At 42.3% G+C, this 25,931-nt stretch overlaps 1 protein-coding gene across 7 annotated transcripts in view; it reads right to left on the reverse strand.

The window, feature by feature from the left end:
• Positions 1-25,931, reverse strand: part of LRCH1 (leucine rich repeats and calponin homology domain containing 1) — a 377,798-nt gene that overhangs the window by 97,442 nt on the left and 254,425 nt on the right. For all 7 annotated transcript variants that reach the window (XM_073614132.1, XM_073614135.1, XM_073614129.1 and 4 more), the window contains 2 exons: positions 23,295-23,432; positions 20,451-20,528 (listed from right to left, as the gene is read on the reverse strand). In XM_073614132.1, coding sequence (XP_073470233.1) covers positions 20,451-20,528; positions 23,295-23,432 — 216 coding nt within the window. The remainder of the gene's footprint in view (positions 1-20,450; positions 20,529-23,294; positions 23,433-25,931) is intronic.

Genomic DNA, 25,931 nt, shown 5'->3' on the forward strand with positions numbered 1-25,931 from the left:
GCACTAACTGGTCTGCCAGTTCCACACAGACTGGGGATGCTTGCTCATTACCCAACTTGCTGTGTAATAGCTTAGCCCATTCAGTAAGTGTCTGCGACACCAGAGCTGTGGCTAGCACCGGACGAAGAGCTGACCCCGCCATAGAAAACATAGATCGCGCAACCGCCTTTCTGTCAGCAGGATCTTTGAAAGAAGGGGACCCCTCCACAGGAATCATGGTCGCCTGGACACTGGAGGATCAACGACCGGAGGGGAAGCCCATTTCTTCAAAAACTCTCTCCAAAGGTGTAACGCACTGAAAAACGACTCGAAACTGAAAAGGACCGCTGCGGTCGTTCCCACTCCTTGTAAATAAACTTATCAAAATAAGAAAGGTAAGGAAACACCTTAGCATTGCGAACCGGCTCGTGCGACCCAAAAGGGACCGACACTTCTGCAGACACCCCTGCTGGATCCTCAATTTTCAAAGTATCGCGCACCGCGGTAATAAGAGCACTCACCAGTGCCTTCTCATGCGCCGCAACAGATGCAGAGGACTCCTCCTCGCTGTCCGAAGGATCAGGGGCCACATCATCTGAACCCTCCAGGCAAGGACCGCCTGCCACGGCGGAGACCGATTTCAGATCAGAGACCTCCCCAGAAGATGGAGGAGGAAGGGGACATTTCTTACCCGCCTTACGCTCGCATGCCACTTCAACCCGGGAGAGGAAGGATTCCAGGACTGCAGACAAAGTGTCCAGGGGCACCGCACACCCAGAGGGGCAGCTGCCGTCACAGGGTTGTCGGGGGGGCACCTGCTTCAGATGCCATAGCGTCCCACACTTGACCGTACACTACCAGGGACCGAATGCCCACTAGAAAGGGAGAGAAAGGCTGACCACCCTCCTAGCTGCCGCAGACTGGGGGACCCCCAGAAGGACTCACCACCCTGACCTCTGAGGAGAAGTGCTGTACTGGCCATCCTCCGCAGATGGGACAACCATGAGGAAATCCGCGCTCTTGCCTGACTTCAAATACAGGGACTAGTGCTAGAGGACCAGCCGAGAACTCCCCACGAGGCTACAAGAAAATGGCCACCGGCTGCGCTTCCACAGATAGAGCCAGAATGCACTGAGACCACAGAGAAATGGCTGCTGCGGCTACAAGAAAATGGCCGCCGGCTGCGCTACTACAAATAGAGCCCGAGTGTCCTGAGACCACATGAAAATGGCCGCCGACCACAAAAAATGGCCGCAGGCCGCGCTTCCGCAAATAGAGCCTGAGTGCCCCGAGACTACAGGAAAATGGTCGCCGGCTACGAAAACATGGCCGCGGTCCCCGTCCTCACAGAAAACGGCACTATTACATGAGGAGACATATGCCAGCCACCGCTCCCAGCACCACATACAGAGACCGCTTGGAGGGGACCCTCAAGCCAGATAACTCAGAAACCAGCAGTGTAGCCGAGGGGCGGGGGGGGGAAGGAAAAGCAAATACCCCAAAACCAAGTGCCCCAGAGAGCACCCAGCTGCTCCACCGTGCCTGGCTTGGGCCGGTGGAGCACATGCTTACCCATCCAGCAGGTATTGCGGGTCTCACTCCCCGGACAGATCTACTTCCCGCCTAGATGGAGTGGCTGTTGGCCGTGGTAACACTGTGATCCAGACGTCAGGTGTCTGGTCATATGTGTCCCTGCAAGACGTCTTAGCCCGCTGGCTGCCCCAGTGCAGAGTGGGGCTTGTCGCGGCCGACCCAGCGCGAAACTCAGGTCTGCGCGCGCTCGGTGGCCAGGCTGGGGAGACTACCAGGATCTATAATATCCAGCCTGTCACCCAGCCCAGCAGTTGATTGCAGGATCACACAAAAATGAAAAAGAAATAAAAATAAAATAAACCAAAAAGATCACAGGTCCCAGCAGGGAGCCAGGTCCTTCTAGACAAGGCAGAAAAAAAAAACCTGAGCTGCCTGTAGCAGAGTGGGGTGTTACTACCAATAGGGACCGCCCCTAGGCGGTGCTGTGCTTGTTTTGTTATTTCTGCCTAGTCCTACTCCTAAAAGGTGGCGATATAACCCTAAGGTCAAGATTAGAAGTGCTGTGTCCGTCAATGAACGAAAGAGAAAACATGATTCAGCAAACCAGGCTTACACAGGCTCTTTTGGCTGTGGACATGGGGCAGCATGGGCAACCATGTGCAGTTTGCAGCTATGCAGCCCCATACAAGCACTGTGTGTGTTATGGCACCCATCGGAACCAGCATTACCTTTTTCACCTATTTCAGCTACAGTAACTTTTCTTTTGGATCGGACTACACAGCCAGCCTGTTGCTAGTTCGCCAGTTTTTCTTCCTTGGACCACTTCTGGTAGGACCATTGCAGACCAGGAACATCCCATAGGAGCTGAAGTGTTGGAGTTGCTCTGACCTAGTCGTCTAGCCATTACAATTTGTCCCTTGTCAAAGTTGCTCAAATTCTTATCTTTGTGCATTTTTTCTGCTTTTAGCACATCAAGTTCAGGAACATGTTCACTAGCTGCCTAATATAATATTCCACACACTTTCACATGCCATTGCATGAGATAATCAATGTTATTCACTTAACCAGTCAGTGATCCTGAGCCTGTTGTGGCTGATTGGTGTACGTAAAAAGTAGCATTGACCTGCTTTTTGGCCTTTTTGGACTTTGCTCCTTTCACTGCCTTCCACGATACTGGATAACAAAGACGACCACTGCCTTGCTAAAGAAGCTGAGGGTAGGAGGAGCGCAAGGTCTCTAACATTCACCAGCTCCATTATATCATCCTGGAGGAGTGGAAGAGGACTCCAGTGGTAACCCGTGAAGCTCTGGTGAACTCCATGCCCAAGAGGGTTAAGACAGTGCTGGAAAATAATGGTGGCCACACAATATATTAACACTTAGGGCGCCGTTTGGACATTTTCACTTAGGGCAGTACTCACTTTTGTTGCCAGCAGTTTAGACATTAATGTGTTATTTTGAGGGGACAACAAATTTACACTATTATACAAGCTGTACACTCACTACTTTACATTGCAGCAAAGTGTCATCACATGAAAAGATAGAATAAAATATTTACAAAAATGTGAGGGGTGTACTTACTTTTGTGAGATACTGTAGATAAAACACAATGCCTTTTCAAATGATTGTGATTGCCATCACAGCAAAAAGTTGTTCGATTCCATGGTTGCTTGTGATGCCAGCTTCCGTCCCTTTCACCAAGTTGCACACATGCCATCTAGTGTCATTTTAAAATACTGCACACAAAGGCACACTGCATGAATACCTCTGATTTTACCATTCACTGGATTTCTAAAACCTGGGCACAAAATATATTCAACTTCCATTTTTTTTTTTTTTTTTGTCAAAGCTTAATTGAACAAGTTGAAGTAAGAAACTGATTGGCTACGATGCACAGCTGCACCAGATTTTGCACTCTCCAGTGTTAGTAAATCAACCTCCGTATCTTTTGGGTTCTGCAGTCAGTCTGGCTTTGATGTTATCTCAAATTGTCTGCTGTTGTATCACTCTGCTGCCCCAATGATGGCCTGTTTTATGAATGTTAAACTTTTCTTCTAAAATCTGTACTCTGCATTTACTTGCTTACAACTTTAGATGCAATTGAAGCAAATCTAAGGGCTATAAGTATGTCCATTTCCAATACGCCTACCAATCAACAGCCTGTGGAGATTAAATGGCTACTAGTTACCACAGCTAAAGTCAATATAGCTAACAGTTAAGCCTATAACTGCCTGTTGTCTGCAATGCACTGCAGTGCAAATATGCAGCATGGCCAGACAAAGCAAAACAGAAAAAAAGGAAACTTTTTTGCTTACCCTTTCCCTGCTGTACTAGGCAGTGGTTAAAATACCACATTATAGTAGATGTCAAAGAAAGTACATACGTATAAATTATCTGACAAGGAGTATGGCGAGGAATAGTGAAAAAACATGTGTTTAGGTTCTCTAAATAAGTCATTGCTTGATTGTGCTAATGACAGGTGCTCGACAGCAGTAATATGGCATTTTTTAAGAAGTTGTTCTGTTTTCTCACCACAAAGTTTTGTGTACTCAAAAATTAGTGTTGCACCAGCTTTGTCCTTAAAAGTGGGGTAGGGTTAAACCCCCAGTCAGTTTTTTTATTTTTTATTGCTGCATGTGTCCCTGCTGGTAAGATTTTCCTCTACTTTCTGTTCCACTAACCACCAGCATACTGCTGTGAGACGAACCTCCTGGTTCCCATACCTGAAGCAGACTTTTAATTTGTCCTTTTCAAAAATGTGCTAGGGACTGACATCCCTGTCACTGACTCCCTTGTATATTTTTCAGATGAATGTACAGTGGGGACGGAAAGTATTCAGACCCCCTTAAATTTTTCACTCTTTGTTATGTTGCAGGCATTTGCTAAAATCATTTAAGTTCATTTTTTTCCTCAGTAATGTACACACAGCACCCCATATTGACAGAAAAACACAAAATTGTTCACATTTTTGTAGATTTATTAAAAAAGAAAAACTGAAATATCACATGGTCCTAAGTATTCAGACCCTTTGCTGTGACACTCATATATTTAACTCCGATGCTGTCCATTTCTTCTGATCATCCTTGAGATGGTTCTACACCTTCATTTGAGTCCAGCTGTGTTTGATTATGCTGATTGGACTTGATTAGGAAAGCCACACACCTGTCTATATAAGACCTTACAGCTCACAGTGCATGTCAGAGCAAATGAGAATCATGAGGTCAAAGGAACTGCATGAAGAGCTCAGAGACAGAATTGTGGCAAGGCACAGATCTGGCTAAGGTTACAAAAAAAGTCTGCTGCACTTAAGGTTCCTAAGAGCACAGTGGCCTCCATAATCCTTAAATGGAAGACATTTGGGAGGATCAGAACCCTTCCTAGAACTGGCCGTCTGGCCAAACTGAGCTATCAGGGGAGAAGAGCCTTGGTGAAAGAGGTAAAGTAGAATCCAAAGATCACTAAGGCTGAGCTCCAGAGATGCAGTCGGGAGATGGGAGGAAGTTGTAGAAAGTCAACCATCACTGCAGCCTTCCACCAGTCGGGGCTTTATGGCAGAGTGGCCCGACGGAAGCCTCTCCTCAGTGCAAGACACATGAAAGCCCGCATGGAGTTTGCTAAAAAAAACACCTGAAGGACTCCAAGATGGTGAGAAATAAGATTCTCTGGTCTGATGAGACCAAGATAGAACTTTTTGACCTTAATTCTAAGCAGTATGTGTGGAGAAAACCAGGCACTGCTCATCACCTGTCCAATACAGTCCCAACAGTGAAGCATGGTGGTGGCAGCATCATGCTGTGGGGGTGTTTTTCAGCTGCAGGGACAGGACGACTGGTTGCAATCGAGGGAAAGATGAATGCGGGCAAGTACAGGGATATCCTGGACGAAAACCTTCTCCGGAGTGCTCAGGACCTCAGACTTGTACCTTCCAACAAGACAACGACTATAAGCACACAGCTAAAATAACAAAGGAGTGGCTTCACAACAACTCCATGACTGTTCTTGAATGGCCCAGCCAGAGCCCTGACTTAAACCCAATTGAGCATCTCTGGAGAGACCTAAAAATGGCTGTCCACCAACGTTTACCATCCAACCTGACAGAACTGGAGAGGATCTGCAAGGAGGCATGGCAGAGGATCCCCAAATTCAGATGTGAAAAACTTTTTGCATCTTTCCCAAAAAGACTCATGGCTGTATTAGATCAAAAGGGTGCTTCTACTAAATACCGAGCAAAGGGTCTGAATACTTAGGGCCATGTGATATTTCAGTTTTTCTTTTTTAATAAATCTGCAAAAATGTCAACAATTCTGTGTTTTTCTGTCAATATGGGTGCTGTGTGTACATTACTGAGGAAAAAAAATGAACTTAAATGATTTTAGCAAAATGGCTGCAATATAACAAAGAGTAAAAAATGTAAGGGGGTCTGAATACTTTCCGTCCCCACTGTATATTTTATATCAGAATTTGACATAGCTACATAGTGCAGGGTCAGTGTACAATTATACTTTTAAATTGCCAGCAATACCATGTCTCACCTGCAGATGGCAATGCAAAATACATGTGAAATTATCACTTTAGATTCTGGAGAAAAAGAAAAGGTGATAGCATGGAACTACATTTTAATATTTAGAGAGACAAATATAGAAGAAGATTTCTATTATCCTAAAAATATTTTTCGCAAACAAGAAATAAACACCAGCTTTCATGCCTGCTACTCCCTCTTCTGTTACTGGCATGCTTTTAATGAAAGGCTTCTTTTATTTATATTTTGTACATTTTCAATGCAGCAATGAAGAATTTACAACAACGACTGACCTATATTAAAATGAGCTTTTAATAGTTGGTAGCTATTGTTCTGAAGCTGCAAATATATATGCAATTATATGTATAGATTTTATTACCCAACATAAAAAAACTAAAACAAAAACATTTTTAAATGTTTAGAATAATTGAAATGATAGGTTTCATCAATCAAACCTATTTTAGTTATATGAACTACACCAATACATCTTATTCATCATTTAACATGTGGCTTTTTACTGCCCCCTAGTGTATCAATGAAACACAGCTGAAGATCACCTTCAAATAATGAAAATATTGCTAAAGCTGGATGAAGCCATTAGGTTGGATGATTTGTTCTTTGCGCAGTGTCACTAAATTCAAAGGTTTGCTGAATTGTAAAGCAAATTGAAGATGTTGCCTTCATTAATCTTAAGCTTTCCCACCTAATTTTTGATGATAATCCACGATTACTTACACAAAGCCCATTATAAAGGACTTCTAGTGGCAATTTGGGGTAACCTGACATAAAGAGCTACAGAGCAATGATTCAAGTTCTCCACTTACCTGTCCATGACTCATTGAAGTCTTCGCTGTGAAGCATCTGGGCAAAGACTGAGTGGCAACCAGTGTCCCCACAGCGAAGATCTCTGTGGATCGTGAGCAGGTAATTGAAGAGCTTGCAGAACTTGCCTGGGGAAGGGGAACCTACATTTGAACAAGAACTGTACTAAAAGTAAGGATATCCATTTAGGGTGTATGGCACTATGCAAAAGGGTTAATTCAGAGAGTAGAAGCAGCAAGTGAGAATGTCACAGGAGGAAATACACAGATCGAAAGATTGAAATGCCATATCTTTAAAGACCTATCTGATCACCCCCCCCCCCCCCCCCCCACCTGAAACAACAACAACTGTTTGGGGCTTAGGACTTTTTAAATCGAGTAAATCATGTAAGGTATTTTTATGTTTATATGTACGGAACAAAGCATGACAGGCCGAATGGTCATGTATAAAAGCATCAGTAACTGAATATAACCACAGGGGTTTCTCTCATTTCCAGAGCACACGACACTCCAACAGTGCTTACACATTGTGTACAGAACAGTGATGAAAATTGAAAGTGTTTTCTTTAGAATATCCTGGCTGATTGCAGTCATAAGTCATGCAATTCTGATTCACTGTATATCACACAAAACACACCAGAACACTAAAGGATTATCATTATAGAAAGCCAGCTGTGGGTGTACAAAAAAGGTGTGCACTTAAAAAGGCTGTTATGGGCTCTGCTAAGTGTTGTATTTTGCAAAGAATAACACACAAATTATTTTGTGAGTAACAATAAAAAAAATGTATTTTACAGATTATATGTAAATTGTGTTGATAAATCAGTGAAGCATTATTTTCTGGATATTAAAGAATCAGCCAGCGGGTCAGGAACTTTCAGTGGCTTCCTATACTGAACCTGCTGGTAAGATCTCTGCTCCAAACACTTCAGGTTTACCACCTACTAGGGCTATAATGAGGGGGCTCACTCTTGCTGCTGGATTTGTAATCTATTTACTTAAGAGCGAAGGTGGCAAAATAAGCGAGGCTCCACTAGAAATACAATATCATCAGAAACTAGATGAGTTGAATCAACCTCCTTCCTCCCAATGCAAACTAACTTTCAGGCTAGGTTCACACCATTGTGAATTGGATGCGGAGCAATTCACAATAGCAGGAGATTTTGACCAAATCTCTATGCAGCCGGATCGCATATCTCTGAAGCGGGTCCGGTGTGTCTTTTGTTCCGTTTCAGGTCTGAATTCAGCCCAAAATTCAGGCTGAAATCGGACCTGAAACGGTGAACCAGGACGAACCAGACTCCTGCTGTGAGCCACATGCGGCTCATATGTGAACCCAGCCTTAATTCTGGATGGGGTCTGGTGGCTGTCTAAATAGAAAACATTATTTTTTTGAAGATGAAATAAAAATAGTTATTTTTGACACCAGGGATCTTTAACCATCAGGTGAAAGTAGCTCAACAGCAGTGTAATATATCACATTTTTGAGCTAGAGCCTGTGTGTGGTAGTCAGAGGCGGCTCTAGACTTTGTGAGGCCTTAGGCAAAACTTAGACATGAGGCCCCACTCACTCCCATAATGGGAAAAAAAATTCAAGGGATGAAAATGAACTGTATTAGGAGGGTACAGTATAGGCGAGTGGACAGTACAGGGGGTAGGTGAGTGGGCATAATAAAGATATATTTTCCTCAAGCAGAGCTGCACAGGGAAGCTGCTCTCACAGATCCTACCTATTCTGGTAGGCTGTCACAAAGAGAGAAATAAAAGGGGGATGGGTGGAGAAGGAAGGAAGGAAGGAAGGAAGGAAGGAAGGAAGGAAGGAAGGAAGGAAGGAAGGAAGGAAGGAAGGAAGGAAGGAAGGAAGGAAGGAAGGAAGGAAGGAAGGAAGGAAGGAAGGAAGGAAGGAAGGAGAAAAAAAAAAGAGAAAGAAAGAGAGAAAAAAAGATGGAAGGAACGAAAGAAAGAAAGAGAAAGAAAGATGGAAGGAATGAAAGAAAGAAAGAAAGAGAAAGAAAGATGGAAGGAAGGAAAGAAAGAGAAAGAAAGATGGAAGGAAAGAAAGAAAGAGAAAGAAAGATGGAAGGAAAGAAAGATGGATTGAAGGATAGAGAAAGAAAGAGAATGAAAGAAAGAAAGAGAAAGAAAGAAAGAGAAAGAAAGAGAGAAAGAGAGAAAGAGAGAAAGAGAGAAAGAAAGATAGATAGATAGATAGATAGATAGATAGATAGATAGATAGATAGATAGATAGATAGATAGATAGATAGATAGATAGATAGATAGATAGATAGAGAGATGGAAGGAAAGAAAGATGGAAAGATGGAAAGATAGATAGATAGATAGATAGATAGATAGATAGATAGATAGATAGATAGATAGATAGATAGATAGATAGATAGAAGGAAAGATAGATGGAAGGAAAGATAGAAAGAGAAGGGGGTGGAGACGGAAGGGAAGGAAGAACATCCCCTACATCAGTGTACTCACTGGGAGGCAGGAGGGACTGGAGGGATGGATGGATCAGACTCCCCTTGTCCTTCTCTTTGCTGGGTTCCAGCTTGAATCTTCCCGCCCACACATCCCCTTCTCTGAGGCAGAGCAGAGAACACTGCCGAGGAGAGTGGGCGGGGCAGACACAGGAGGAGAGAGCGGGAGGAGGAGGAGCAGAGGCTCTCTCTCCTCTTCTGTTTGGCTGTGCGGGCAGCAGGGGGAGGGGGGAGATCTGTCAGAGCTCTACACTGAGCGGCTCTCCCTGTCTGTGATCCGGAGCTCCGATCACATGTCTCACTCGCAGCCCGTATCTCTCCCTGTAGCAGAGCGAGGGGCTACGGGACTGTGTGATGGCAGAGATCTCTGCTGCTGGAAGGGCGGCTCTCTAATTAGGTAAACTAGCCAGCTGTGCGAGGCCCCTATGACTGCGAGGCCTGAGGCCACCGCCTATTTCGCCTAATTAGAGAGCCGCCTCTGGTGGTAGTACACGATAAATATTGCAAACTAGGGATCCAGATCAGAGCCCCACTGTTTTTAGGTAGAAAGCTATGCACAGTATTTGTCTTCACACCATGCTAATTTCCATTACTCCAGTACAGTGGTGTCTTTTATTGTTGCTGCAAGTGCCTACCACAATTTGGTTTCCACCACATTGACTTAAAGCAGAAGTAAAGTCGTGACAGGAAAAGAAAAAAAAGCAATTTTACTTGCATGCTGTTCCGCTCCCCCAGCAGACCGTGCTCCCCAGTATGGAGTGTTCCTTGGCGTCCTCATGTCCAATGCAGGGAAATAGGTCCTGTATCAGTCTTGATGATAGCACAGACCATCTGACCACCAGAGCAGAGGGCAGAAGTGGTTGTGGGAACCGGTTTTACACCCCAGAGGACCTTGCATAAGTGGAAGTTCAGGTAAGAAACTGCTTTTTGCACCACCACTAACCCCCCTCCACCTAAATGAGCATTTACATACTGCTGTGTGGGGGCAGCCCCACTGCAAGGGAAGATTTTCCCCAGAGTTCAGCTTTAGGAGATCTCTAAAAGGCAGCAATAAGTAGAAAGAGAGCTATACCTTCACATTAGGATTTTAGGAGTGCTGTTTATCACAGTCCACTATATAGTCCACTACAGTCCACAATAATAATAGTTTTGTATAAAGGCCTTTTTAAACTCCTCATTATTATACTGAAACTGTATTTATGACAAATTTAACATTGGTTGAAAATGCTAGCTCTATAACAACCACGCTGCAATAGCAATATTACTGGTGATGGATTCTCAACCCGATTTGGCTTGAGTGATCAAGAGAGGTAATTTGCTTTACGACCCTAGCCTGTGTCTGTAGCTGGTCTGGTATTGGCCATCTCCTCTCCCATATTCAGGTGTCTCAAATCAGACCCAATAATGACCAACTGAGAAATGCATGCCTGCTCAGTCTCCCTATAAATTTAAAGCAGCCTATGGGATGGCGCAGACAGGGGCAAGGCGCAGACATCATGGCTCTGTCACGAGTGATGCGCAGTTTCACCAACGCAGTTTAACTAAAGCTGGATGAAGATACAACAAGAACTCTGCTCCACTCTGCAAGACAAGCAAACCAGCTTTTGACATTTATTTTATATTTTATATAAGGTCAGTTTCCCACTCTCTATCCACTAACATGCTCCTTATTCTCTTCCTTCTCACATTGGTGTCTTCTATCCTCAAATTATCTTTACTCTACCCTCCTCTCTTCCCTGCAGCATGCACATATCACCCTCACTCCTACCCTCTCCCTACTATGGCACCCATCACCTCCTGCACCCACATGCTGACATAAACACCAGGGCCACTAGACATGTGCGCTCATGCACATACCACTCCCATCTTGCCCTCCTCGCCCTCCTTCTCCTAGTCTCAGGTGACATTTCTCCTAATCCTGGTCCGACATTTTCCAACTGCAAGGCACATATCCAATACCCCTCCCCCTCTGGCAACCACCGCAATCCACTCAGTTTAATTTCTATCCCCCTGCTTCCTCAAAGCAGCCCACCAATCTCATGCGGCCTTTGGAACGCCCGCTCCATCTGTACAAGCTAACATCTGTACATGACCTCTTCATCTCTCATGGCTTTAACATACTTGCCATAACAGAAACCTGGCTTCAAAATTTTGACTTCTCCTGCTGCCCTCTCCCATGGTGGACTCCATTGGACTCACTCCCCCAGACCTAACAGACAGAAAGGAGGTGGAGTTGGCTTCCTTTCCTATCCCCACAAAGCACCTTCCAGCTCCTTCCTGTCCCTCCCTCTCTTCTTTCGAGATGCACTGTATTCGTTGGTTTTCTTCCATTTCTCTGAGGATTGCAGCAAATTATCGGCCTCCTGGACCGGTATCGCGCTTTCTTGATGACTTTGCTGCTTGGCTACCCTACTTTCTCTCCTCTGAAATACCTACTATCATTCTTAGTGACTTCAATATTCCTGTCAACGTTAACAGCCCAACTACAGCTAAACTTCGACTTAACCTCATCTTTTGACCTAACCCAATGGACACATACTTCCACTTACTTCAATGGTAATACCCTTGACCTTGTATTCTCCCATCTCTGCAACCCTGGCAACCTCACCAACACCCCCTTTCCTCTCTCTGATCACAACCTCATTACTTTCACTGTATCCTTGCCTCCAACCACCCATCCCTCCAAGCAGCAAACAATTACTTGTAGAAACCTTGGCCACTTTAACCCTTCTCTTCTCTATTCTGCTACTGACCACCTATATGACATAATCTCTCCCCTGTCCTGTCCTCACCTGGCCACCTCTGTCTACAACAGTTCACTCTCATCATCACTAGATGCACTTGCTCCTCTAACCACACGCAAAATCAGGACCCGACCGTTACAACCCTGGCAAACTGACAACACTAGAAATTTCAAGAGACATTGCCGTGCTCTTGAACGACTGTGGCGTAAAACCAAATGCCTGCAAGACTTCACCCTATAATAAATCTGCCCTTCTAAAATACAATTCCTGCCACCATGCTGCCAAACAAGCTTTCTTTGTCCATTCCTTGTCATTCAGTCCCCGTCGGCTCTTCTCAACCTTTAACGTTCTGCTTCGTCCCCCACCCCCTCTACCCACTAACTCACTCACTGCCCAAGAGATTGCCAATCACTTCAAAGACGAAATTGATGCAATTTGTGAGGACACCTCCACTGTGCGTACATCTTCCCCACCCAACATACCTTGCCTAAAAGCACATTCAACACTCTCCTCTTTTGAATTGGCTACTACTGAAGAGGTTACAAAACTTTTCTCAGATGCCCACCTAACCAATCGTCCCTTGGATCCTGTTCTCTCACAACTACTACGGTCACCCTTTTCTTCTATCCTATGCTCCCTCACTCACATCTTCAATCTCTCCCTCTCTAGTGGGACCTTCCCCTCCCCTTTAAAACATGCGCAGATCACTGCCATACTTAAAAAGCCCTCACTGGACCCTACCAACCTGAACAACTTAAGACCCATTGCATTGCTCCCATTCACCTCTAAACTTCTAGAACGCTTAGTCTACAACCGTCTTAGCTCCTACCTTCTTGACCCCTTACAGTCTGGCTTTCACTCGCAGCACTCCATGGAAACTGCCTTACTAAAACTCACTAAAGATTTACTAACTGCTAAAACCAACAACCAGTACTCCATACTCCTGCTACTTGACCTCTCTGCGGCCTTTGATACTGTTGACCACCCACTCCTTCTCAATAAACTACAATCTCTTGGCCTCTGAGATTCGGCTCTATCCTGGTTCTCTGCCTATCTCTGCCTATTTATCACAGCGCTCCTTCAGCGTCACCTACAACTCTGTCTCCTCCTCTCCATTGCCCCTTTCTGTGGAGGTCCCCCAAGGCTCTGTTCTTGGACCCCTTCTCTCCTCTATCTACACCTCCTCCTTTGGTCACTTGATAACCGCCCACGGCTTCCAATACCACTTATACGCTGATGACACCCAAATCTATCCGTCTAATCCTCACCTCACTCCTTAAGTCTCCTCTTACTAACTGACATATCAGCATGGATCTCGCACTTCCTTAAACTAAATCTCTCTAAAACTGAGCTATTAATATTCCCCCCCACCCGTGCCCCCCTCCATGCTTTTCCATCAAAATCAACAATGCAACCATCAGTCCCTCCCCTCACGCCAGGGTACTAGGTGTAATCCTAGACTCTGACTTGTCATTTCAGCCACAAATCCAATCGTTGTCAAAAGTTTGTAGAATTCACCTCCATAACATCTCTAAAATTGGCCCCTTTTTAACAAATGAAACCACCAAGCTCCTCATTCACTCCCTTGTTATCTCTTGCCTTGACTATTGCAACTCCCTTCTCATTGGCCTTCAGTCTATCATGAATGCTGCTGCCAGGCTTGTACACCTTGCCAACCGCTCAGTGTCTGCCAACCCTCTCCTCCAATCCCTACATTGGCTCTCAATCACCCAGTGAATTAAATTCAAAATACTAACCACAACATACAAAGTCTCAACTCTGCCCCGAGAAACATTACTAATCTTGTCTCCAAATATCACCCAAATCATCCTCTCTGTCTCCTCCTGTCATGCTTGTCTCCAGGATTTCTCCAGAGCCTCTCCCATCCTCTGGAACTCGCCACCTCCACCTATCCTGCTATCCCCTACTCTTGCTACCTTCAGGCGATCCCTGAAAACTCATCTCTTTAGGAAAGCCTATCATGTCTCTAACTAATCTTTTACCACTTCCATCAGCTCATTTCCCATAGTTACAACCTTTTGTACCACCTGCCCCACCCTATTAGATTGTAAGCTTCTCTGAGCAGGGCCCTCTTAATCCTCTTGTATTTTATTGTATTATAACTGTATTGTCTCCCTTTTATATTGTAAAGCGCTGCGTAAACTGTTGGCGCTATATAAATCCTGTATAATAATAATTGGTTGAAAATTATTTTAATTTAGGCAATCAATGTGTCTCTGAGCGGTGACATATATATATATATATATATATATATATATATATATATATATATATATATATATATATACACACACACACACACACACACACACCAGTGGGATCAGAGCAATAGTAGTTTTTACATTCATCAATTGCCAGCAGTGTTTTAATTTTGTAACCAACATTGTGAGACTATCTGTACCTTTGAGGTTTTTACATTTTATTTTTTATTGTGGCTTCAAGGGTCGTACTGTTTAAGATTGTTTATTTTGTATAAAATGCATACTGACCATAGTGAGTTTTTGGGGTCTGACTTTTTGGTAAGTTGGCATTTTTACTGCATGATGAAAATCACAATTCAAAGTTAAAATTCACAAAGGTGATGTCTTACTTGGTGAAATCATTGAAATTTGCCACTCAAAAAACATGCAAACAAGGAACAGACAGGATTCTGAAATTCATATTCATTACCCATGCTCAATAATCACCTGGATGTAAACAATTCAAATTTGTATTTAAAGCGTAACTTTAATTTTGTTGAGAAAAAAACATTCCCCCCTGGGTGATCTATGCACAATGCAGGGATTGTAACAAACTTTGTTGCAGGTTCCTACCCTTTGTTATTCTGAAGAAATCCCTGTGTGTTTCTGTGTGCCCCTGTGTCGAGTGAGTCTAATGGGAGTGGTTTCATAATTATCAATCAGCTGTGGCACCGGCCTGACACTAATGAGGAAAATTGCTGGGCCTGCATCCCTTTAGACAGGTTCCTTTTGGGGGTATCTTGCCAAAAATGACATTTTTGTTGCAAGGGATGGCTAAATCTGACTTGTATCTTAGTGCAGACTTCTGGAAAAATCATTGAGCCAATCGCACAAGCAGGAAATTAGGTTTCTGGGGGGAGTTCTGTACACATTGTGTGTACAGAACACCTCCAAGTAGCCATATTGCATTGTATTTTCAGAAAATTACAGAGCTGCAGATTGAAAAGGAAAGGTAATTTTTAATAACATTAACGTACAATATGACTTGTGTTGCAATGGTATACACTATATTATTTTTTCTTTCTTTGCCATTTTTTTCCCCACAAAAAGGGAGTTACCCTTTAAGCAGTCCTAATTCCACAAAGTGGAAACCATCTTCATACTGACCTAAAAAATAGTGACCTAAAAATGTACCTTGAAAACCCCAAACTATACTTTGTGATTTCCACATTGCAGCCAAAAGTATTGTACTTCAAAATTTGGACTTCATAGTAGCAAAACTTATAGGCCAAAGAAATAGCTCTAGACTGGTCAAGAAAAAAGTGGAGCATTTAAAAAAACAATGAACAGGAAGTAGAGCACGTTTCCAATCGGCTCCTAGAAAATCATGAGACCTCTTTTGAAACAGTGACCAAAATGTAAACAAAAAAAAAAAAAAAAATGAAGAAACCAAGTGTACTAATCTTAGAGAATTTACCACCTGTGTACATGTTGTCACAATAGTGCTGCAGTGCAAGTTTGTCATCTTCTAAACCAGATGGCAGCCCACTATATCACATGTATATCATTCACAAGCACACTGATATAATACACTTTTTATTTTTTTTAAGAGAAAGGATGTTCTTGGGACACACAATCTCTGCTCCTCAAGGCATGGGTCAATCATACAAAAAAGTCCCTATTAACCTGTAGGAAACTAATGGATATTAAGAGGTTGATGTTGTTTGACATCACAACAATGCTATTTTTCCACCTTAGGGCTCTTTCACACGAGCAAACCTATCAGGTCCGCCTAAAAAATGGACTATCCATTGCCCTCTGTGGAGCAGCAGATGTAAATGGACATGTGTCCATTTACATCCAACATCGGGTCCTGTGCACTAAAAACAGACGGATGGGGATCTGTTGCCCAAACGTCTGCCAGATAGAATCCAATGACAGACAGATGTAAACATACAGGACAGGTGGTCCATTTATATCTGACCGCCCATAGAGGAAAGTGGGCTGTGTCTGAGTCCGGTCTGCATAAGAGGAGCAGACACAGACCTGTCATCTGCCTGCTTGGGGGGGGGGGGACCAGTCGACAGATTCACCGGAGTCCGCCCATGTGAAAGAGCCCTTATTGTGCATATAAACATTAAAGATAAACAAGAGATCCAAAAACAAACAAAATTATATATGTAAGGCCGGCCATACGCAGTTTGAATCTTGGCCGGTTCAGCAGGAAATAGCAGAGATTCAAATCAATAAAGGGCAGGTTGAATGTACCAAGTTGATCGATCTATCAACTTGGGTATAAACAGCCTTCTGGATTTTTTTATGATTATCACTAGCGGCTGCTATAGCCGCTAGCAATAAAATCACTATCTTCTCCCGGCGGGGATGGCTTCCCCAGTCTCCACCTCCTGGCAGGAGAGAAGCAGCGTTAAAAACACACCTAAAGCCTGGGTTTTTCAAACACATTTAGATGAACTTCAGGCATTTGGGCGTTTATTTCATTGGCCAGAATATTAATGCTGGACATTGAAATGAATAAATGCTCAAGAGCTAAACGTGCCTAGCGTTTAGATGCAATTAGGTGCGTCTGGTGTTTTTTCTGCCCAAACATTCCTCTTTTATATAAGGTTTTGGTGCATACAAATTCCTGCCCCTAAATGCTCCTGCCTCAACTCTTCTAAAAGAATATGTGTGCATGGACACATAGGCTAACAGAGGGGCATTTAGGGGCAGAAAGCAAAAGTCAAACGCCTGTAAAATGGGCGTCTGACAGCTGTAATGTGAATGAGGCCTTAAGTACAGACAAATGTGAATAAAGTGACAAGTAGTGGTGCCAATCTTGTTACTATGTACTATGAGTGTAGCTGCCCCTTTTAAAGTGGAATGAACCACTCTGAAACGTAAAAATAGTGAAGGAAAAGTAAGGCGCTAACCCACATTCTAAATAAATTTATAAATGAATAAATCATTGACATGAGTGATAAAGTCCATGTATGAGATATATATAGTTCATAAAAATATGCAATATACAAAAAAAATGTATTTGCAATAATCAAAAAAAAATCTTAAGAAAATCTTTGCAAAGTAGTCCAATCACCGTGATGCCAAAGAAAGGTGCAGGAACAAGTTAATCCTTTCAATCGTGCTCCACCACAAACAGTGTGTGAGAAATGAAAACTCACCAGAACTTCAAAAGAAATACACCTTGCAACAATTTGTAATATTTCAACCATCAATGTATATGGACGCGCAGGCTCTTTAATCACAAAGGTATCTCCTTGCAATGGTCAAACATTAAGGCTCAGGAGAAACATACTGAAAATCATAACAAAATATGTTTACTACAAGGTAGGTGCAATCAATTGAGTAAAAAATGTACACTTACATTTGGGGTTGCTGCAAGTCAGCACCAACATGTACAGCTCCGTTGGTTATGTTATGCTCGTCGTCTCTCCAGGACGCGACGTGCATTCCAAATCACAAAAGGAAACCAAGAAACCGAATGTGATGTTAGTAAGGGTGGACATATACATTGATGGTTGAAATATTACAAATTGTTGCAAGGCGTATTTTTTTTGAAGTTCTGGTGAGTTTGCATTTCTCACACACTGTTTGTGGTGGAGCATGATTGAAAGGATTAACTTGTTCCTGCACCTTTCTTTGGCATCATGGTGATTGGACTACTTTGTAAAGATTTTCTTAAGATTTTTTTTTTGATTATTGCAAATACATTTTTTTGTATATTGCATATTTTTATGAACTATATATTAATTATAGGACCTCTCATATGTGGACTTTATCACTCATGTCAATGATTTATTTGTTTATTCATTTATTTAGAATGTGAGTTAGCACCATACTTTTCCTTCACTATTCTTAAGTAAAGACAGTTTATCAATTTAAAAATGTTGCCAATATTAACAAGATAAGCCAAAAACAGCCAGTAAATTTTAGAAATAGGAGACTGTAAAAAAATTAAATCTAAGCTGTTTACTTGCAAAACTAAGGTGGCAGACTATTTATTACACTGGGTGTGTGAAGTGAACACATGATGCTAAAAAGTGGTCAGAAATCACAGTTTGCACTCTGCTTACACCTTTATAAATTGACTTGATCCAGCACTGTGCCTGGCTGCAAGTCTTCTCCCTTTACTTCCTGGTCTCACAGCAGCCTCAGGCAGCAGTGGGAGCCATTGGCTCCCGCTGCTGCCACTCAAATCCTGTGATAAGGGAGCAGGTGACATGGCCAAGCTGCTCTGTGCATGTCTATAGACGCACACATCCTGGATCAGAAGTGTGCCTGCGCGGGTGCCCCTAAATTACATGGCTTGCTATAGGGGCACCAACAGGAAAGGAGGAGCAGAGAGCACAGGCAGAGGGAATCAAGAAGGGGAGGTACGGGTTGATCTGTACAATAGCATTGCACAGAGCAGGTAAGTAAAACATCTTTTCTATTTATATAATAAAGAAATTAGGCTTTACAATCCCTTTAAATATTTTTACGTTATTAGGATACATTTACAGCAGTGGTCCCCAGACTGCAGCCTTTGGGCTGCATGTAGCCCTTTGCTTGCATTTAACCCAGTGTTCTTGGGGCATAGATCCTCCCTGACCCAAGCAGTTGGGCACAATAGCTCCCCCTAACACCAACAATGGGGCACAATTGCTCCCTCTAGAACTAACAATGGGGCACAATTCCTCCCAACACCAACAATGGGATGCAATTCCCCACCACAATGAGGACCCCCCCCCATCAGAACAAACAATGAGGCACAATTTCTCCCCCTCACACCAACAATGGGGCGACATCCCCCCCCCCACAAACAATGAGGCCCATTCCCCCCCCCATCACGACAAACAATGAGGCACAATTCCTCCCCCTCACAAGAACAATTGGGCACAATTTCTTCTCCTGACGCAAACAATGGGGCACAATTCTTTCTCCTGACAAACAATGGGGCACAATTACTCCACATGACACCTACATTGGAGCATCATTTCTCCCCCTGACACCAACAGGACACAATTCCTCCTCCTGACACAAACGATTTTCATTTTCTTTTTACTTGACACTAGCCATGGGGCATGATTCCTGCCAATGACACCTACAATGGGACATCAATTTGGCATGATTCCCCCTCAGAAATATGGACCTATTAATAACGCCTAACAACTGGGCATTATTTCTCCTCACCCCACTGAACACGGGCACTAGGTAATTTCTTACTCCCACTGATCGCTAACTCTGGGGCATTTTTACTCTCACTGACCCCTGATCCTGGGGTAATGTTTACATATACTAACGCCATTTCATTTGGTCATTTTTTGGCACCCCTAAAGTCTAAAGGACAGTAATTTGGTAATTTGTTTAATTTGAGGACCCCTGACTTACAGTAATGAAAAATAAAATTATGTATCATTTAACAACAAACATAAATCATCTTTTACATTATGTCACACCACTGAAAAACTATAGATGAGTATTTTCTAAGCCAGCAAGTTTTGATTTTTAGAAATAGCTCAGTTTAGTGCTATAGCAGGTATTTTGGGACCAAAATTCACTGAAATGCATCCCTGTGTATGATGACATATGCTGTAGAACTAAGCTGCTTTGTTTGAATGTCAGCTGTAAACACTATGGTGAAGTGCCACTATACCAGAAGTGTCAGTCACCTGGCTTGGCAATGAACTGGATTTCAGTCAGTGTTGATGGGGGAATCCCTCCCGCTGCACTATTGTGTTCTCCTGGCGGTGGGGAGGGGGGGGGGGGGTCAGGGGCATTTGCCCCTCCTGGGAGAACACGGGGATTACTGCTAGCGGCTATAGCCACTGGCAATAATCACATGCTAATTGTACACAAGTCGATTAACGGATCAACATTTTCTTACAAATGCAGGTAACATCATTTTATTTTTTTTATTTCCAAGGTTATGGTTAGCCACATCTGATTAAGCATTATATAAAAACAAAAACAAACAAAAAAAAAACGCAGCGACGGTTAACTCCAATCTTAGTTTAAGCATTTTGTTGTCATGATAAACAAAACAAAGCATGGGCTAATGCAGAAGCAATGGGTATGATTCAGTGAATAAAACTACTAATAAAATGTAACTTACATTCACATGCTCAGCCTCTAATAAAATACAGTAATATGCTTAATATTAAAATATTTACCTCTGGTACTCCCAATTTTCTACATGCTTCTAGAAAATTTTCCACATTTCTCCTACATTTAGCCATACTGAGTCTGGGCTGCAAAAATAAAAATAATTTTCATGTTAAAAATTCAGCTCTATTGTTAGAGTTGTTTTTGTTAAAGCTTTAGCCATACTGGCCTAGGCACAAGAATACACATGCCTTTTTCTACAGTATTCACCAATCTGTTTCCAACCATATGATCACATCATTATAGAATAGATTAGGGTTCATGCACATGGATGTACAGTGCGCTGCATTCAGAGCCTATAGTTTATAAAGATCTGAATGCAGCATGGGCCCAGTCACACAGCTCTTTTTAGTCAGTAAAACTGTAACCATTTGCAATGACAGCCCGATTTTGACTTTATTTTACATTATACACATGTAAATGTTTGTGCTAATGTTTATATGCCTACAGCTTTATATGGATATGTGACGTCATTGCCTAGTGAATTCAGGACTGGCATGTAAACATCAAAACTATGCAGGAAGTGTCAGCAGTGCAGGTGCAGAACGGCCTCGGCTTTCAGTCACCCTGAATGACAAAGCAGTAGTAAACCCAAAAGCCAAAAACTATTATATTGCAGCTTACAGATTTTTAAATGTGATGGCTGCATTTCTTTTTTAGGCTTTATTTTATTTGCATCAGTTGATCCAACTAGTATGTCTGTTGTGTTTCAAAAGAACGAGCTCTCCAGCAAACGCACCAGTTACAGAGATAAGACAAACCATTTACCACTGAGGAGGGGTGCTTACAATAATCAGTTTTTTTTATACAATACTGTATCCCAAAAGGAAAAATGTTTGCTGGAGTTTGGCTTCAAATTGCTAGTGTATTTAAATCTGCTAGTAAATCTAACACTTCCCTCCCTCTGAACTGACAAAGCTGCTGTCCAAATGTGCCACCTGTGCACCTTTATTCAGAGTGGGGCACTCTAATAAAGGAGGTATGTTACTGGCCAGATCACCATGTAAAAACAGAGGGGAAAAAAATAAATAAATAATAAAACTAATGCAGCCACCACATCTAATGACTGGCAAGCTGCAATAGATAACATTTTCAAATTTGGGTTTAACCAGTTGCCTACCTTATGCATCTTACAAACATCCATTACAAACATGTCTTGTACGCCCTGCACAATCTTATATTTTCTCATCTCCTGCTCAAAAACTGTGCACAGCCCCTGAGAGCCTATGACTGGGAGCTAGTCAGATGCCTTCCTCACTGGATGATCACTGACAGACAATCTCAGTGGGAAATCAATGTAACATTTTTAGCCAAAACAACAACAAACAAGTAACATAGTAGCTATCTTATCTCCTTTATTCCCTGTCAGATTTGTGAGTGAGAGAGCTGCAGCTGACAGAGGAAAGTTTTTATTATGTGCACAGGGAGTTAACTCTTAATTAACCAAGATGTCCTTTTTTTTTTAAATACTTAACCTGTATAATCACTATAACATTTTCGTCTCCTGTTCCAGGTTTCTATTTTCAATTATTTGCTGGAAACATTTTTTTATAAAGCACATATATACATTGTTATCTATAAGGATTTACTGTTAAAAATACATGATTTAGGGTATATCTGTTTTATTTTAAATCAGTAAGAACTATAAAATTACTGATGCATTATGAGAAAAATGAAAGGTATGCAAAAACTTTATTTCTTTTGTTAATAACTTTAACATGCTTTTCACCTAAAATGTAATTTTAATGTTGCAGTAAATAGAACAAACAGCAGAATAAAATGTATGTGTAATGAAAAAATCTGGACAGCCGCACTCCGGATTGGAATAGTGAAAATAAAATCTTCTTTATTGAAAAAATTACATGGTTTAAAATCCGTACAAGGCTCTGTTGGAATAATGCAGCATAAACGCTAACGCGTTTCACGCTCCCATAGAGCGCTTACTCATAGCTATTCCAATCCGGAGTGCGGCTGTCCAGATTTTTTCATTACACATACACCATTGGAATAGCAATTGCCGGCACCTGGAGCTCTCACAATCATTTACCCAGCGGAGGACGGGAGATTTGAACCCAGTCACCTGGAGCGGTGGTAACCACACAGAATAAAATGTATGTTTTCCTCACATTAATGGTACTTGTGTTCAAAATATTACTAATCAAATTTTAAAAAATATATTTTTTCAGATTTTTACTCTTTTTTTCCCCTTAAAATGCAAATAAAATAAAAAAAATTCTCAGAGGACTTTAGGGTCACGAGAAAGCCCTGTTTGCCCCCCCCCCCCCCCCCAAAAAAAAAACAATATAATTATCAATTCTTTATCATAAGTAATTACAAAGTTACAAAGTTATAGCCTTACGAACAGACGCATAGAAATGTGAAATATGGTGTGGTCCATAGGGGGTAAACAGGTGTGAGAGCCGAAGTGGTTAATACAGCTTTCTGAATGCCTAGGTCATTCTGAGCCTGCATTGTCACGGCATGAGTGACTCGTTCAGGAGCTGATGTCACCATCAACAGTGTGCAATCAGTGGCAGGGGTGCAGACATAAAATGTACACATCTTCACTCATACTGCCATAAGCGTGTGTATGTCTGTTTAAGCTCAGAAACAGTATGGTCCACTCTTTACACAGCATCTTGCTGCCACCAAACTTTTGCTTTTTTGTTGAACATCTTTGGGTCTTCCTGGTTATTTAATGCTATCATAGAGAAAGAGACTTATGAAGATGACAAAACCAACTGGGATCCAGATGCAGTCAATTAAACTGACCACACAGACCACTTGTTGTTCTTCAGAAGTAACATCTGGTCAAAATCTGTACAGCAAAATAAATTTTAATTTTGACTTACAACAGCTGGAGAGGGTACATGGATACTCCCTACTGACCGGGGGCGGATTTGATTCACTAAGTGACACAGAACAACTCCATCCATCAAAGCTGATCCTAGATCTTCAGGAAGACAGACCTTTAATCTGATTTCAATATTCTGGAACCAAGAGGACACAAAATTATTCAATGTTTTTAAACCTGTAAACAGCTTATATTATTGACACCGAGTATATTATGACTTATATGTCTTCTTGCCATACCTTCTTTAAGTGAGGGGTATGGAAAGAAGAGGCTGCAAGCAGCAAGAAGGGAAAGTACACAGTAGTGAAGGGAGGTTTTCTGTGGATGGAAGGGTGCCATGCCTCTGGTAATATGATGCTAGTCGCTGCTACAATAAAGGGGCACAGTGTGACGTTGGTACAAGATAGTACAAAAAAGGGTGAACAGCTTTCTATTTTGAAAAGCTTTGCAGCATTTAGTAACATAGCACATGGGTATAGGGATGGCAGATTTTATTTTTGGAAATATTCAAATATTTGAAATATTTCCAAACACAGACTTAGAAATCTATTAAAGTGGTACAAAACTCCATTTTCTAATACAAGCCATACGTATCAGTCTCTTTTGTTATAAATGCTGTGACACTGCCTGTCTGCTATCATTTACAATGAGCAGCTCAACATACATTTACGGCACATCCAGTGACATCATTACAGCTTGGCCATTCAAGCAGCCAAACAGAGCGAACTCTGAAGGAAGAGCAGTGAAGATGAAAGCGCCCGAGTGCTGACAGCACAGGGCTGAAGGGCATCCTTTGACTGGTAAGTCTGTCATAATGTGCAATTACGTAGCGCATACTAGCACATTATAACATAAACCTGTAGGGGGCTTGGTAGTTTATCGCTTTAATAAAAATTTCCCCCAATATTCATACATCTTTCACCCACGATTTTATTGAATGCAATGAGAAAAATGTCTGAATTTAGTGTAAAATGTATTTGGATACATTTATCAAAAGACCCAGTTTTGTGATTTGCAAGTTTTCACTCAATTTTTAAGCAATTTGTAGCTATAAAAGCTCAAGTACAACCACTATGACATGAAGTAACACTTTAATGTCAATTTAATCTGTCCATTCAGGGGTTATTAAACGTTACAATACAACAAATTAGAAATAGTGGTGAAGTTCAAAATGAACCACTTCTTAACCTCTTCCCGTCTGCGCTAGAGTGCGGACCTACATTGCCGGGAGGCAATAGACGTCCTCCCCTTTGCACGCTCCCCACACGACCCGCAATGAGACTCGGGTGATCACAAATCGGAGTAAGGGGGCCGATCCCGGCCCCTTACCATGTGATCAGCTGTCAGCCAATGACAGCTGATCACGTGATGTAAACAGAAGCTCGGTAAACTTTTTTTTTTTTTTTTATCCTCACGCTGACGGAACATCGGTGCCGAAGAGGAAGACGCAAGGCCGCCTCATCTGTGCCAACCAGTACCGCCTGCCAGTGCCCACAATCGGTGCCCACCAGTGAATATCAGTGCCACCTATCAATGCCCACTAGTGATGCTAATCAGTGCCATCTATCAGTGCTGCCTATCAGTGTCACCTACCAGTGATCATTACTGCCACCCATCAGTGCCCACTATTAGTGACACCCATGAGTGCCCTTCAGTGCCTATCAATGCCCTTCAGTGCCGCCCATCCGTGCCACCTCTCAGTGCCCACCAGTGCCACCTATCAGTGCCGCCTTATCAGTACCCATCAGTGCCACATATTAGTGCCCATCAGTCCAGCCGCATCAGCGTACATCAATGAAGGAAAAAAATTACCTGTTTACTAAATTTTATAACAAAACAAAACCATTTTGTTTTCAAAATTTTCAGTCTTTTTCATTTTATTAACCAAGAATAAAAAACCTAGAGGTCATCAAATACCACCAAAAGAAAGCTCTATTTGTGGGGGAAAAAAATGATAAAAATTTCATTTGGGTACAGTGTTACATGACCGTGCAATTGTCAAAGAGCTAGTGTGCTGAAAGCTGAAAATTGGTCTGGGCAGGAGGGGGGTTTAAGTGCCCAGTAAGCAAGTGGTTAAAATGATTAATGTCCCGAGAAGTATCATCCCAAATTTAACACAAGCCAGAGTCCCATTGGGCAAAAAAAAGGACTTTAAATATACCTGCGAAAGACGATTAAAAACCAGCCTCTATTAAATACAAGGAGGAATCCATAGTCCATAAAACTTCATACAAAGACAAAGTAATTAAAAAAAAATCATTTGCAGGTGCTATACAAAAGAGATGGTATAAGAAGGTATACAGTCTACGCATTCCGCAGAAACCACTACTTCCTTTTACTTCCAGTCTTAAATAAGAGCATTGGTACGTGTGCTAAAAATACAGTATCTCACAAAAGTGAGTACAGCCCTCACATTTTTATAAATACTTTATTATATCTTTTCATGTGACAACACTGAATAAATGACACTTTGCTAGTAGTAGAGTAGAGTAGTAATGTACAGCATGAATAACATGGTAAATTTGCTGGCCCCTCAAAATAACACACGCAGCCATGAATGTCTAAACCGCTGGCAACAAAATTGAGTACATCCCTAAGTGAAAATGTCCAAATTGGGCCCAATTAGCCATTTTCC

Source organism: Aquarana catesbeiana, linkage group LG02 (genome assembly GCF_042186555.1).
Source record: "Aquarana catesbeiana isolate 2022-GZ linkage group LG02, ASM4218655v1, whole genome shotgun sequence".
NCBI classification, from domain to species: domain Eukaryota; kingdom Metazoa; phylum Chordata; class Amphibia; order Anura; family Ranidae; genus Aquarana; species Aquarana catesbeiana.